At 36.8% G+C, this 15,138-nt stretch overlaps 1 protein-coding gene across 3 annotated transcripts in view; it reads right to left on the bottom strand.

The window, feature by feature from the left end:
- EPHA3 (EPH receptor A3) overlaps positions 1 to 15,138 on the bottom strand; it is a 320,902-nt gene that overhangs the window by 15,299 nt on the left and 290,465 nt on the right. For all 3 annotated transcript variants that reach the window (XM_084802235.1, XM_084802236.1, XM_084802237.1), the window contains 2 exons: positions 8,776 to 8,925; positions 6,971 to 7,164 (listed from right to left, as the gene is read on the bottom strand). In XM_084802235.1, the coding sequence (XP_084658361.1) occupies positions 6,971 to 7,164; positions 8,776 to 8,925 (344 nt within the window). The remainder of the gene's footprint in view (positions 1 to 6,970; positions 7,165 to 8,775; positions 8,926 to 15,138) is intronic.

The following is a 15,138-nucleotide window of genomic DNA, read 5'->3' as shown; positions in this document are numbered from 1 at the left end:
AACTGTAATTTTGCTACTATTATGTATTTTAATGTAAATATCTGATACTCAACCCCCAAAGGGGTCACGAATCACAGGTTGAGAACCACTGCTGTAAAAGACCCTCAAAATAGTTACTGGGAAAGAACCCAGAAAACTATTGCTGAAGTACAAGTCACTCTGAATCCTTGGTTTTATGACTCATAAAGTGACATGTCTGGTAATGTTTTGCCCACTATTTAATGATTCTTTGTGCTCCACTTTATCACAACTGGGAGTGACTATGGTGTGTTATGAGCTTGGATACCCATGGATGTTTCTCTATCTTTTCCTTGTAGGATTAACATCTCCTGATAGCAAGTGACTGAGCAGCTCCCATTTAAGCAACCTGAAATCTTCCCAAAGTGCCAACAAAGTTATATTCAACAGAGGCCTTTTGGCCATTTCAGTGAGTGTCTTGGGATTTGTACAATTTAATTTGGTTACTTGCAGATTCTAACTAAGTAATTTAGAGGCTTCACCATGAACCTTGGACCTCATAGCAATATGGAAGTTGCAAGGAGCTGATAATTCTAGACTTGCTAATCGGAATAAAAATATGTCACTCTCGCCAGCAGAGACCTGAATACAGACTGGACTTTGGTATTGTTTTAAAAAAAAATATGTCACTCTCAATCTATTAGAGCCACATATCTCACTGATAAAGTCTCATGTCATTCTATGACATGCACACCTTGCTAAGAATTACTTTATGCTAGAAGAATGAAAGAGGATATATTGGTGAGGAAAACCACAATCAATAGATTTGAAATTTATCTCCTAAATATACAACTATGGCTGCTATTCCATGCCTATAAGAACACTACTATACGTAGAATTCCAGTTCCATCTTCCCCTCCGTGCTGACATGGACTTTCAGCTTCTTGTGGCACTGGGTTTCATTGTGTAGAGAATGTTCATCTGTCTGGGTCTTACCCATCTCTCTTCTTCTTCCCTCTTCCTCTCTGTCCAAGAGAGCACAGGTCTCCCAGCCTTCCAAATGTAAAGCCCCAAAGACTTGCTAACATGTTCCATCACTCTGCACATTCCATTTGCTGCCTTGTCCTATAGTATTTACATTGGTACAATTATTTGCTCTTCTGTATCCTAGACATTAAAATTGTTTCCTTATCTTGGCTTTGTTCACTTCTGCTCTTTCTAAAGTAGGACTGACTCCAAATTGTTGAATGCCTTTTCCTGTGGATGAAGATTCACTTTCTATAGATAATACTTAATCTTTATTATCACACAAAATAATTTCTTAGGCTCCTTACTCATAAGCTTTATAATCTCCTTCTAAATCCTATATTATAGCTATTTTATGCGGTGCAGCTTGGACATATCCACTGTAGTTTTGTGTAGTATGCCTTTTTCTACGGAGTTACTTCGCTGTTTAAAGTTTAACACTGCCAGTAGTTTACGGAAATTTTATATGCAATACAAAAGTAGTTTCTTACATCCGAGGAATTGCACAACTAAAACTAAGCTCACATTGTTTCAAAATTCCTGAATGCTTTGCCATTTTCCTTCATATCCTGTGAGCCACGTGAGGTTTCTGATCATCCTTTTTAATTCCAGACTCAAGTGTAATCTAGGAGTGAAGGTTGCATCTGCTACCATAGGACTTAACATAACGTTATATGAAAGATGCTTTTTAACTAAGACTGTGATCTCACACAGTGGTACTGTTCACACACTAGGCGTGCGCGCGTGCGTGCGCAAACACACACACACACACACACACACACAATCCAGAATGAAGAGACTGCTAAATATCATATTGCATTTTGTAAAAGAATAATGATATTAGATTTTAATATATCACCAGAAAACTCTCACAATAAACAACACACGATGCATTAACTGATTCCTTAAGGACACAAAGATGCAAAAGAAACTCTGGGAGAGGTGACAGCAGCTGCCGTTGCTTTCTGATATGCTAAGTGTGCTGTAGTGACCAGAAGTGCCACCAAAGCTGCAGGTTGCTAAAGTGAAAGTGCTCAGCTATAAAGGTTAAAACGGTCCCTTCCTCCCTGCATCTTCACCTCCCCTCCAAAAAAACAGCTACGTAAATCAAACCATGTAACTTCACTTCTTCAGATGCTATAATGAATTCCATATGCCCTTGAAAAATGAATCCCAGTGTCTTCATGATGGCCGCTTAGCCTTAACTGGTCTGGCCTCTGTTTGTATCTCCAGGCTATGGCAGAACCTTTCTTCGCTGCTCTTCAGTAACATCACCCCTCTCCCACTCATGTGCCTGTACCTCTAAATCCTCTCTCATCTCAATATATCTTTAATTCTTTTATCCTGTTCCTAGAAAGATTTTACTTTCTCTCTCTCTCTCTCTCTCTCTCTCTCTCTCTCTCTCTCTCTCTCTCTCTCTCTCTCTCTGTGTGGGGGTAGGGTGGGGGGGTGTATTGTCTCAAGATGAGGAGAGCTATGCCTCTTTAAACATCTAAGTCATTACTAGCTTCAAGATCATAGCTCAAATCTATGTTCTTCAGAGGATTAATTTTCAACAGTAATTTATTTTCCACATAGCTATGTATTTCATCCTACAGTGTGCACTGCCGGCTGTATATTGTACATCTTATGCAGCATAATTGTCAATATGGTCAGTACCATCTGGTGTCCTCATTATCCAGAGGATTAATAGTTTATATTATGTAGGAGGTAGGCTTATTATAAGCATCCACAAAAAATTAGTGAATGAATGAAAAGTGCCACTGGCGAAAGCAAGGCTTTTTGAACCTTCAAAAGACTCTAGCCATTCTTCTGAGTTGTAAAAGGAATACCAAATTGGTTACAAACAACTGACTGAAGTTATGTCTGTTATGATAAGGCAATTATGAGTTGTATATGGATAGATGCACAGTACAGGGAAAAACAGAAGAAGAGCTCAGTTAGGCAGTCAGTGCAGTGGTCTAGTTTGGAGAATGAGGTAATAAAGGCGTGCTAATAGTCACTCCTATATCCAATGGGCAAATGGGTGATTATTGGTCTATTTACCTCAACTCAACTAGAAAAACAGTAGAAGGAATGTGGTTAATGGGAGGACAGAAAAAGACGAATGTTTCAGAATATTTGGGAGATACCTTGAAAACCATTGCTTGGAAATTTGTTTTGAGGAATGTTAGAAAAAGAGGGATGCAGTGGTCCAAGATATGTGCTGATACAGGACATACTGAATGCACCATCTTAGATTCACCTGTTGAGAAAAAAAATCACTAGAGTTTTATCAAATACCTGGATTATAGTGTTGCTTCTTAAAGATTCAGAATCAGATACACTTTGGGAATTTGCCTAGTGATGCTTATCACCATGAAATGTGAGAAATAATGTTGTAAAATATTTTTATGGTAAAGGTCACATAGAAATGAAAATTATAAATACATACAGAGAAAACTGAGGTAGAAGGTAGGAAAGAAGGAGAAGAATTTGCTCATGATGGTCAGAGACACTTTCTCTAAAGATGACTAGAGACAACAAAGTAAGTAAGAGCAAATAACAATTAATTTTATCTTGCTGACAATATATCCTAAGGATGTAACCATTTTAAAAACTTTCAGTCAAGATCTGGACTCCAGGTGAGAGTGGTATGGAGGAACGGGGGTCTTAGAAGGACCCAGAGGATCCAGAAGCCTCACAAGAAGACCATCAAGGTTGGCACATCTGTACCCAAGAGAGCCTGTACAAACTGCTCTACCAACCAAGGACAATACATGCAATAAACCTAGACCCCCTGTCCAGATCTAGCCAATGGACAGCTCATTCTCCATGGTTGTTGGGAAAGCAGGGGGACTGCCTCTGACATGAGCTCTGGTGCCCCCAATTTGACCACTTCCCCGTGGTGGGGAAGCCCAGAGGCACACAGAGGAAAGGGAAGCAGGTTATCTGGATGAGACCTGAGAGGCTATGGTCATATGGTGGAGGAGGATGTCCCCTTCTGTCAGAGGTCTAGGGAAGCAGAACAGGGTGAAAGAGGGAGGGAGAGTGGGAACGGAAAGTTAGAAGTAAAGGGAAAGCTATGGGGATGTAATCAGATTAAATAATAAAAATAAATAATATCTTAAAAACACTGCTTGAAAATTAAAGGAGGAAAAGAGTTCAGTCAGTTTTGAACAAAAAAAAAATAACATAGCCACCGTCAAATTGTAGGAACAATTTTTTAAAGGAAAAATATTGAAATCCTTGAGGGGCAACATGACGGTTGATAATGACTTTATATGGCTTGGCCTCCTAAAATAAATATATTTATAACAATAAATAACCATATAATTCCACCAATTTTATATAATTTATGAACTAAGACCAATGGCATTTTACAGAAACGTACCTATCTTTTCCCCTGAATTCAAAGGTTTTTAGCTAAAAATTTGGAAATTATTCCGGTAGTTAATGCTATAGTAGCAAAAAGTCACTGATAGGAAAAAAATCAGCTGAGAAAGTCTGTTTAAAGTTGAATACTTGTTTGTATCGAGACATACTATGATCTGATGTAAGATGATTTTCACTCACAAAATTGAGGTTAAATATCCCTAGATCCCATTGCATAATTTAGCTTTATATTGATAAGATCATCCAGTGGAAGGCTTAAATGCCTTCTTAAGAGATGAAGAGAATTGAAAAGTTGTTTTCCCTGCTATAGTTACTACTGAACAAAGATCAAAAGAAATGGCTTCAAGGTGTAAAATGAGGACCATATGCCCTGGCTAGCACAGGTCTGTAATCCAGCCAGTTGTTAAACTGTCAGGTGGATTTCCACAGAGTCTGCATTATCTCCCTTCTTGTGAAGTTTGGGACAGAGATGAATCTTTATAGAGTAAGTTATGGTAAATTTTGTCTAACGATACATCCATAAATTCTATTGTAGTGACTCCTAAATTTCATAAGAAACTAATAAACCATTATTCTTACATATTGACATTAAAAGCTTGATTTAGATTTCCCTTTTTTATTAAAAAATCATATAAGTTTTGGTCATTTATGCTCACTATGCTCAATTCAAAATGGACTAAAGACTGGGCCATAAGATCTGAACAATAAAACATTTTTAGAAAATATAGTTTAAAAACACTATTACACATTGGTCTTGGAAATAACTTTTAGATATGGTCCTCAGAGCAAAGACAACACGAAAAAAGAAAGTATTATTATAGCAAACTAAAAAAATTCTGTATAACAAGGAAATCATCACTAAATATGAAAAAGAAGCTACATAATAGACACATTATTACAAACCATATATCCAATAATAGGTTACTATCCACAGTATATAAGAAATTCAAACAACTCCCAAACAAGTAACAAACATCCCATAAATAATAAAGCATAGACAAAAGACTTGTTCAGACTTCTTATCCAAAAGGACCTGAAAAAGTTGTGATAGATATGTAAAAACATCCACCTGGCATTGAGACATGCAAATCAAAGTTACTATAAGATCATCTCACACCTGGTAACAGGTTTAATTAAAAGTACAGTCAATGTTAAGAGTTGTTGAAGATGTAGGTGAAAAGAAATATTGTTGGTGAGTATGGAAATCCATATAATATGGAATTTCATTTAAAAATTAAAAGTAGAGTAAAAATATTATCTAGTACTCCCAACTTTGAGTGGACAGCTAAAGGAAACTGAGTAATTATCTTGCAGTTATATCTTCTCTTTCATTTTAGTGATGAGGTAAAGTAACACAAGCACTGGAAACAAATGATTATTAAAATACATCTCGTGCATGTTCTTATTATAAACATATACATGACAATGTAGATGAATTTTGAGGATGTCATTTTAAGTAAAATACCTCACATATGAAAACTGTTTACGAACTCACAAGTGGAATCATAAATAGGTCCAACCCAGAAACAGAGAGACTAGAGGAAAACTGGAAGATTGTTATCAAAAGAAACACACTTGCACTATAAAATAAAAAGTGGTGGGGAGTTAATGCATGCCATGGTGATTGCAGATACTAGTTTATACATTTGGATATTGGTCTAGATGGCTTTATGACATCTCATTATAAATTTAATTAGTTTAACTGAAAGTTAAATATCTGAAACAATAAAGCATTGATTAATTGGATGGTGATAATAATTTTTATAATACATGAGCATAAAACCACATTACAGAACTTTAGTATGTTCAAGAAAAAAATCACAAATGTGCATGTGTGTGTGTATGGGTCCTAATTTCCCCTCTGATCTTATTTTCCAAAATGCTATATTCAGTGCTTGTATTTTAAATTTTACTATTTTCTTCATTGTAGATTTGGGGACTTTTTTTATTTGTTAAAATACTGCATCAAATATTTACATAAAAATCTGGTCAATACTTACCGTTAATCAAATCTCTTATGTATTTCCAGATACACACGCACACACACACACACACACACACACACACACACACACACATACACACACACACACACACACACACACACACACACACACACACACACCCCTATATCTCATATGCACTGGCTGCCTGATATTTTTTATTTGTTTTAGTCTTTTTTTAAAAGGATTTCCTGTAACTCTGAGTGTCTTGAACTCTAAGAATGCATCTAAGAATGACCTTGGGTTCATCCACCTCAGGAATGCTAAATTTACATGTGTGCACCATCAGATTGTGCTCAATTATCGAAGATGCTTAAGTCAAATAACTCACTCCTTTCCTTAAACAATGGAGAACAAAATAAGCTGTGTGTTCAGCTTTTCTACTTCCCAGACTTAAGCTTGACAAGAGGGACACTTCTAGCCAAGAATCATATTAATATTTTCATCATTATTTTAAAGTCACACGAGAATCCTTCCTCAGGTTAAGGAGAGATGAGCCAATGTTGTCTATCCAGTACCGAGAGCTACAGTTTCTGGGAACACAGTGGGAGGGGGAGGGGGAACCATGCATTGAGAAGGGAGTGCAGCACGCAATCCCAATGTGTCACCTTGCTGCCGCGCTAGTGATGATCTTCAGACTGCCTGGATTCCGGATGAGTTTGTCCAGAATGCTGACGATCTGTTCAAACTTGGGTCTGTTGTTCCTGTCTTTCTGCCAGCAGTCCAGCATCAGCTGATACAAGGCAGCTGGGCAGTCCATGGGAGGTGGCAGGCGATAGCCTTCATCCACTGCTTTAATGACCTATGCGAGAAGCAGTTTCCAGGGATGAAAGACATGAGACTCATTGGACTTCTTCATTCACACTGATAGGAATATTTTACATCACCCTAGAAGATAATAACTGGCTGTATACATTTAAAAAAATCCAAGCCTCAAATTATTATATAAAGGCTAATGAGAGAAAGTAGTCTGTGTGTAATGGTCTTTTGCTTTACCAGTCCAGGTAAAAATAAAGGTTCTATAATATAAGAAAATTTGTTGCTACTAACAAGGTGGTGGCTCCCACCTTTAACCTGAGCACTTGGGAGGCAGAGGCAGGTATGAGGCTAGTCTGATCTCTAGAGTAGTTCCATGACAGCCAGAGTAACACAAAGAAACCCAGTCTTGAAAAAAATTAATATTTTTTCATACAGATTATATATATATAATCTGTATGATATATATATGTATATATATATATCAATAGTATTGATTCATGCAAAATAAGTCATGATCAAGACTTTAGCTATGTCACAGCTTTTCTAACCACAGAAGTTCTCTCAGGGCAGTGCGCCATTGCTTTAAAACACCCAAAGCATTGAGTTTTAAAGTTTACCGTAAATCAAAAACATTGGAAGAGTTTTTAATGTACAAAGCACTTTCTCCTTATTGATGGAGTTTCCGAATCATCCACCTGGGGGTTAAATCTTGAGAATTTTTATTTCAAACAAGTGCGTAGGTCATGCTAAAGTGCTGGCCCAGGCACTACGCTTGTAGATGCTTTGAAATAACATGAATTTGGAAAAAAATAAGTGGAAAACATAGTGTCATTTACCTAGCTTTATTATATGTAAAGACACTCGGTATGTTTGAGAGAGTAAAAAAATATCTCTCTGTCAAAATACAGTAGAGGAAATCTCACAGGCAGTGCCTTGGTATTGGCCAGCATCACCTGTTTGCTTTCTTTTAGGTTTCTGTTCTTGTTCTAAAGTTCTGGTAAGCACAAAGAAGTGTAAAAACCCTGTATGCTGATAGTATCCTTTTACTAACAGTAGCAACATGTAATAAATGCAAACACACTTTTCTTCAAAAACTCATGTTATAACATAATGTTAAAGATTCTTTCCTCCTGCCCAACTCTTCAGTTTCTCTGATTAAACTCCTGTGGAAGTCAAGCACGTTCTTAAAAAAAACATGGTAAAGATTATTAATTTTGTCTTTGCCAGATACTAAATTTAAGTAGGAAAAATGCTGGAACAGTTTAGTCAAGAAAGGATGGCAGATATATTCTTAATAATGTTAAGTTGAAACAACTATTCATCAGAAATATTGTAAATTTTCCATGATACAAACACCCACACCCACACACAAACACACACACACACCCACACACACACACACAGCTTTATTTCATTCTTGTTAGAAATATTTCTGTTGTTCCATTTCTAAATCCCTACTTGAGGGAAATAAGTAAAGCTGTAAAAACAAGTCCATTAATACCCTTGCAAGATATGGGAATAGCTTTATTCATCTTAGTACTCAGCTTCGATGTCACCAAACAGGCGCCACCTGGCTTCATTACGCTCCACTTCCTTGCACAGCTTGGAGTTGTAATCTCAACTCATAACTCATAAACTACAAATACACACTTACATCCTGATTGGACATCTCCCAATATGGCCGTTCTCCGTAAGACATCACTTCCCAGAGAACAATCCCGTAGCTCCACACATCACTGGCTGATGTGAACTTGCGGTAGGCGATCGCTTCTGGTGATGTCCACCGTATTGGTATCTTTCCTCCCTTGGGATATAAAAAGCACATATACAATGAATATATAAATAATATAATCTGAAATCAAATGTGATTTTTTTCAGGGTATCTACTCTGAAGGAGAATATAGGCTTCTGCTAAAATAACTTAATGTTCAATTTTTCCACATTTATCATTCATTTATTTAATTGAACTTTTGTCTGTGACAATTTCATACATAGATAAAGTGATCTGCATTATTGGACACCCTATTCTCTCTCATATTCCTCCCAATCTTACTGACCTTTCTCCTTTTAAAACAACCGTATTCGTTTTCTTTTGAGATCCACTGAATTTAGCAATGAGATGTTTATGACCGTGGGTTTGGAACTATGCATGTAAGACTAATGGCCAAATTATTTGCTCACAGCTAAAGATAGCAACCACTCTTCTCCTAAAAGCCAGCAGCAGCCAACACTTCAGCAGGGAGTGGGAGAGTCTAGTGGGTATTTTCTAAGCCATCATTAGAAAACTTATCTTTAAAACAAAATGTACCTTTAAAATTATCAGAACCCTGAAATCATAGAGAAATTATAAATTGCTCATGTTGACACATTTAAAAATCAACTGTGTCATATTAAATAGTCCCAGTGTTGGGGTATCTACAACTCAAGCCACTCTCTTAGAATTAAAAGATAATTAATAAATAAATCTTTATTGATTTATCAAGAAATCTTAGTTCAGGAAAACGTAGCATATTGGAGGCTTGTTACTAACTGAAGTTTCTGTCACTGGGCAGTACATTTGTACTAAGCATCCACTAAGGATGGTGCGCCTGATGCTTAACAGTGTGATACCTCAGCATCCAGTTCTTTCCTTTTATTCAACTCATTTCAGTTAGATGATTAGTTAACACCCATTTAGTGCTACACAAATTCATTAGGTGAGGAAGTAATGAAAAGTTCATTATTAGAAAGAACAGCTCAAATTTAGCAGTTTTGCTGTCAGTGCTATGCAAATTAGCCTTTAACATTTTTTAATTTCCCCCTTGTCCTGTTGAGGCAGTATCAAGTCACTACAGCTTTAATGGCACATAGAAGAAATGGACTTTGAACATATTTAATTGAAAACACAAATGGCAGAAGAGGATTAAAACCAATAAAAGGGCTGAGGATAAAAGGAAAACAGGAGGATATCATCACAGATTATTCAAGTCCTGCCTGGTAGATTCAAACTTTTTGTACACCACTAGTACAAAGACGTAGCACGGGTATAATGAACTAGTAAAACGTCCATTGATGTAAATAAAATAAAATATAGTGTTCCCAAGCTGTAATTTGAAATCCCAAGCCCATGCAAGCTAAATATGTAATAAAACAAAGGTTATGAGCCTAGCACAAGTAGGTCTGTGCAGACCACACAGAATTGGTGCTTATATTTAGATTCATTGTCTTGGCGAGAGATCAGGCATTCAAGAAAAGCTTGCTTGTCTTAGTTGAATCCTTTTTTCCCCCCTGAGTTCATACTGCCTTAACTTCACACTGTTGTCTTTTTCTTGGGAGACCTCCTCATCGCTTTCTGTGGCTGGACCCTCTTCTCAGCTTCCTAAAGTGAATAGTGTATTACTATTGTCTGTGCTAACACATATAGAACGTCTCCCCTTTTCTTCTCTCTGCAGCCCAGCACCTATTGGTCAACCATTCCTCTTCATTCCCCCACCCTCTGTGCTTTCTCGGTAACAATAATTTCATGTTAATTTCTATGAGCCTGGCTGTAGTAGAATACACACAAACCACTTAGCATAGAATTTCCCAGATCCATCAGTGTTGATACAAATGGTAGGATTCTATTCTTTTCAGAGTAGAATATTCCATTGTGTTACCATGCTACCTCTCTTTCCTCCTCTTTATTCCCTGACATGCCTATATTTGGTGGGACTGAAGAACATGGCTGTCTTCTCAAATTTTTAAGGACGCTTAGTCCTTGCACATGTTGGGTAAATTTAGAGCCAGCTTCTCTAAAAGACTGCTATTGCTATTTCTAACGAGATTATTCCAGGGGCAGGGACTCTGCATTCTGAGATAACTTTATTCCCCCTGTAAATGTAAATGATATTAGTGATCCTATGATACCCAAAGTATCTCTATATAGTACTAAAAGTCCACTGGGGAAGGGCATCATTTCTGTGGGAGACCCGGGGGTTCAGATGACACATGGCAGATGGGACAAAGGACTGTGAACTGTTTGCACTTGCTGTTCCACAAGCTCACTCTTTTTGTAGATACTCTGCTCTTGTTCTGGGATTTAACTTCATTATGAAAATCAAGAATCCAACTCACAAGGGCTAGTTTATTTATTTATTTATTTATTGCACTTGTTGCTCCTTTTTAATTTTAATTTTTATTTTATGTTCACTGGTGCTCCCCCTTCGTGTGTATCTGTGTGAGGGTGTCAGATCCTTTGGGACTAAAAGTACACAGTTTTGAGCTGCGTTGTGGGCACTGGGAATTGAATCCAGGTCCTCTGGAAAGAAGCCAGTGCTCTTAACTGCGGAGCCATCACTACAACCCCAACAACAGCTAATTTAATTCCTAGATTTTGATAATATTTTGATATATTTTCTGAATTTTTCCATCATTTTTCTCTCATCTTTTTCCTCTTGTAATTAATTTCAAAATTTATACATCATGGTGCCAAGCACAAAACTTTCTCCTTGCTCATCACCCACTTCAACAGTTTATTTCAAAATTTAAGGTTTCTATTTTAATTGCTTTTTCATTTATGTATGTGAGAAATGTATTAAACTAATTCCTTTTCTTAAATAATTGCCAAAAACAGGTTTCAATGTAGTATGAAAAAATTCCATGAGTCAATGTACTCTCATTATTTGGCCCATGTGATGCCTGGCAGCTAACTAACTTTATTGATGAACTTAAACTCGAAACAGATTTCCTAATTTATTCTTTCTCAGTAAAATACCACACAGTATTCAGATTATTTTAAAAGAACAGTTAGTTATAGAAATAATATATGTGATGCATTTCCCATATTTTAATACATTTTAAATTAATCACTTGAGTGCTTTCTATATTCATATTTAAACTCCTCAGATATTGATGCAATTGAGAAAAGTTCCCAGACACTTAGAACAATCCCAGAATCAGAGCTTGTGAAGTATATATAAAAATCTCAATTTCAGAGGGACTTCCAACTGAAGGTCAGAAGAATCTAAAGTTAATGCTTGCTCCCTATAGTTAAAGCATCAAACTGGCAGTCATCTGATCAGCATCTGTCTGTGTACATCCCTAAGGACTTAGGTGCCAGGGAATATTCAGTTATTTGTCTCACTTGAGTACTTTATTTGAGTAGTTGCTTTCTGGGACCAGTTTTGATGCTCTTGTCTAATTTTTGCCAAGTTTCTCCACATTTATGCAGGTAGTTGGCCATATGTAAACCACGGGCTGTGGGGAAACATAAAACTTAACTATATTCTTCTGTTTATCTTCTCTAACAACATACCAACTTGAGTATGTAATAAAACTTACCTCTCCAGCTTTCAAATTCCTGTGCTAACTGCATATGTACAGCAAGGGTGATGACATTTACCGTCATAATTATTTTGAGCTCTTTAAGAGAGATTAACTTCATACTAAACCATGTATTTACTTAAGCATGTGTCTTGTCTCCCTTCTATACAACTTATAGAAGAATTAAAGGAGATGAATAAAGAGTTTCAATCACTCCGTAGAGGATATATGAAACAATGCCTACCTGCTATCTTCCTGTTTTAGTCACAGGCGTTTAAAGCCTTTTTGAGTCTCTAAAATATTATGTAGTGAACTGTTATTTAAAATGTCAAAAGACAACATTTCAAAATTTCAATTTGATAGTGTCCATCCCAGTGGTTCTCAAACTTTCTATTGTTGCAACCCTTTAATATAGTTCCTCGTGTTGTGGTGACTCCCCTACCATAGAATTACTCACTGTGCCTTCATAACTGTAATTTTGCTGCCTTTATGCATCATCATATAAGCATTTAATTGGAAGAATATCTGATATATGAACCCCATGAAGAGGTTGCGACCCACAGGTTGAGAACCACTGCACAAGAAGACACTTAGTCAAATGATGGTTATTTTTTTCTGCAGGAGCATACTTGATGTCAGTTCATTTTGCTGGCATGGATGCTAAAGTATATTCTCTCTCTCTCTCTCTCTCTCTCTCTCTCTCTCTCTCTCTCTCTCTCTCTCTCCCCCCCTCTCTCTCTCTCCTCTCTCTCTCTCTCCTCTCTCTCTCTCTCTCCTCTCTCTCTCTCTCTCCTCTCTCTCTCTCTCCTCTCTCTCTCTCTCTCCTCTCTCTCCATATATATATAACATCTATCTACCTATCATCTATCTATCTACCTCTATTTCTATCTATATCTATCTACGTTCTACGTCATTACCACTGTTTGTGAAAATAATTCCCTGTTGATATAAGAACTGTCCTGAGGATGCTCATTTCGTATATCTTGCCTGTGAGTTCTGTCTGATCATACATCAAGTGACAAAGGACACAGGAGGGTAATCTGAGTAAACCCAGAGTAATTGAACATTGAGCGTGGAGACAAATATTAGGCTCTCAGGTTGAAAGCAGAACTACACTGATAAATCACTTTGCTGAAGGCTTTAGCATCTATCTGATACAAGGGACCCAGCTTCGCTCACTATAGCAGACAACAAGGTACACCCCAAGGGAAAGCACCTCCCAGAGGGGACATCTATTCTACTCCTAAGTAGCTCCTACCTAAGGGCCACTGAGAAATAGTTTAACCAGATGTTGGTTGCCATGATCAATCAGAGACAGATGGCTCTTTAAGAAACAGAAGCCTACCCTTGAACTCTTGAGATTTTTCAACTTTATGGAAAACTATTAAGAATGTATTAATAGACAGGAGAATACTCATACTCAAATAATTCTACAGTTGCAAAATACAAAACCCAAATAAGTAATGTTTATGTCCCTTCGAGATGCTCACAAAAACACTATAAAATTTAGGCATTACAATGGGAAGTGCACACCTGTACCACAGCATAAAGCCTGCAGAATAAAGCTAAATATGACATAAAGACACTCTAGCACTTTCCAAAATTTAGTTCACTTTTAAATGGCAGATTATGCATTATATATAAACCAATTTTTATTTTAAAATAGCTTTTAAAATTATTTTAAATGATGTGTACATTGGAGTAAAGCATATTCATGTGAGAATTATTAATTGCTGAGCCATCTTTCTAGACCCAATGTTTGTTTTCTTTACACTTGAGTGTTATAGTGTCATAAAAACAGACACTAAAACTAAGAAACCAAAAGGAGAAAACCCAGAAGCAAATTTGTAATGTGCCATCAAAGACTTAGTGACAGCTATGCTAAAAGTATGCACTACTTGAAAAAGTATCTTTTCAATGGATGGTTGTGGGAAAATTGAATGTCTCCAGAAGGAAAGCTGAAACCCATGCCCATTGTCACCATTTACAAGCTCAGTGTACTGTGAAGTCTTAGTGTACAATATAAAACTCTGATGGGACCAGAAGAAAGTGTGGAAAGGTACTTCAGAACTTTAGAACCAGCATGAAAATTTCAACAAACTCCCAAAGATGAAGGGTGAAAGCAAATCTAGATAATCAGAGTTAAAATAAACCAAGTCTTCAGCGTAACAAAGGAACAAATCAACAGAGCACCAAAGAAAATGGTATAAAATATTTTCAAAGTATGTATCTGACAAGATGTTTTGATACCAGAATATATATAAAAGCACATACTCAGGTACAATAAGATTTAATCCGACTTTACAAAGGGCAAATTAAATAGAAAATAATTTCTGAATAGCAAACACACACACACACACACACACACACACACACACACACACACACAACCTAAATGTTCAACATAAATTCCAATGGAAGCTCCGATTCAATATCACCCTACTGTAAGCACATTTACATTATAAAAAATAAAGAAGAATATAGCTTGAAGAAGACTTACAAATTTAATTTAGCAATCATGCAATTAGTAAAGATGAACCAGTAACCTCATATGCAACATCCCACTGATAACCCTTCTAAGGAATTTGAGATCAACACACACACACACACACACACACACACACAGAGAGAGAGAGAGAGAGAGAGAAAGAGAGAGAGAGAGAGAGAGAGAGAGAGAGAGAGAGAGAGAGAGAGAGAATGATTACAGATCCCTTGTATGTGTGTACTTAGTGAGTCC

Source organism: Acomys minous (assembly GCF_964271855.1).
Source record: "Acomys minous genome assembly, chromosome: 11".
Taxonomy (NCBI): Eukaryota; Metazoa; Chordata; class Mammalia; order Rodentia; family Muridae; genus Acomys; species Acomys minous.
This window is presented reverse-complemented; position numbering and strand designations above follow the sequence as displayed.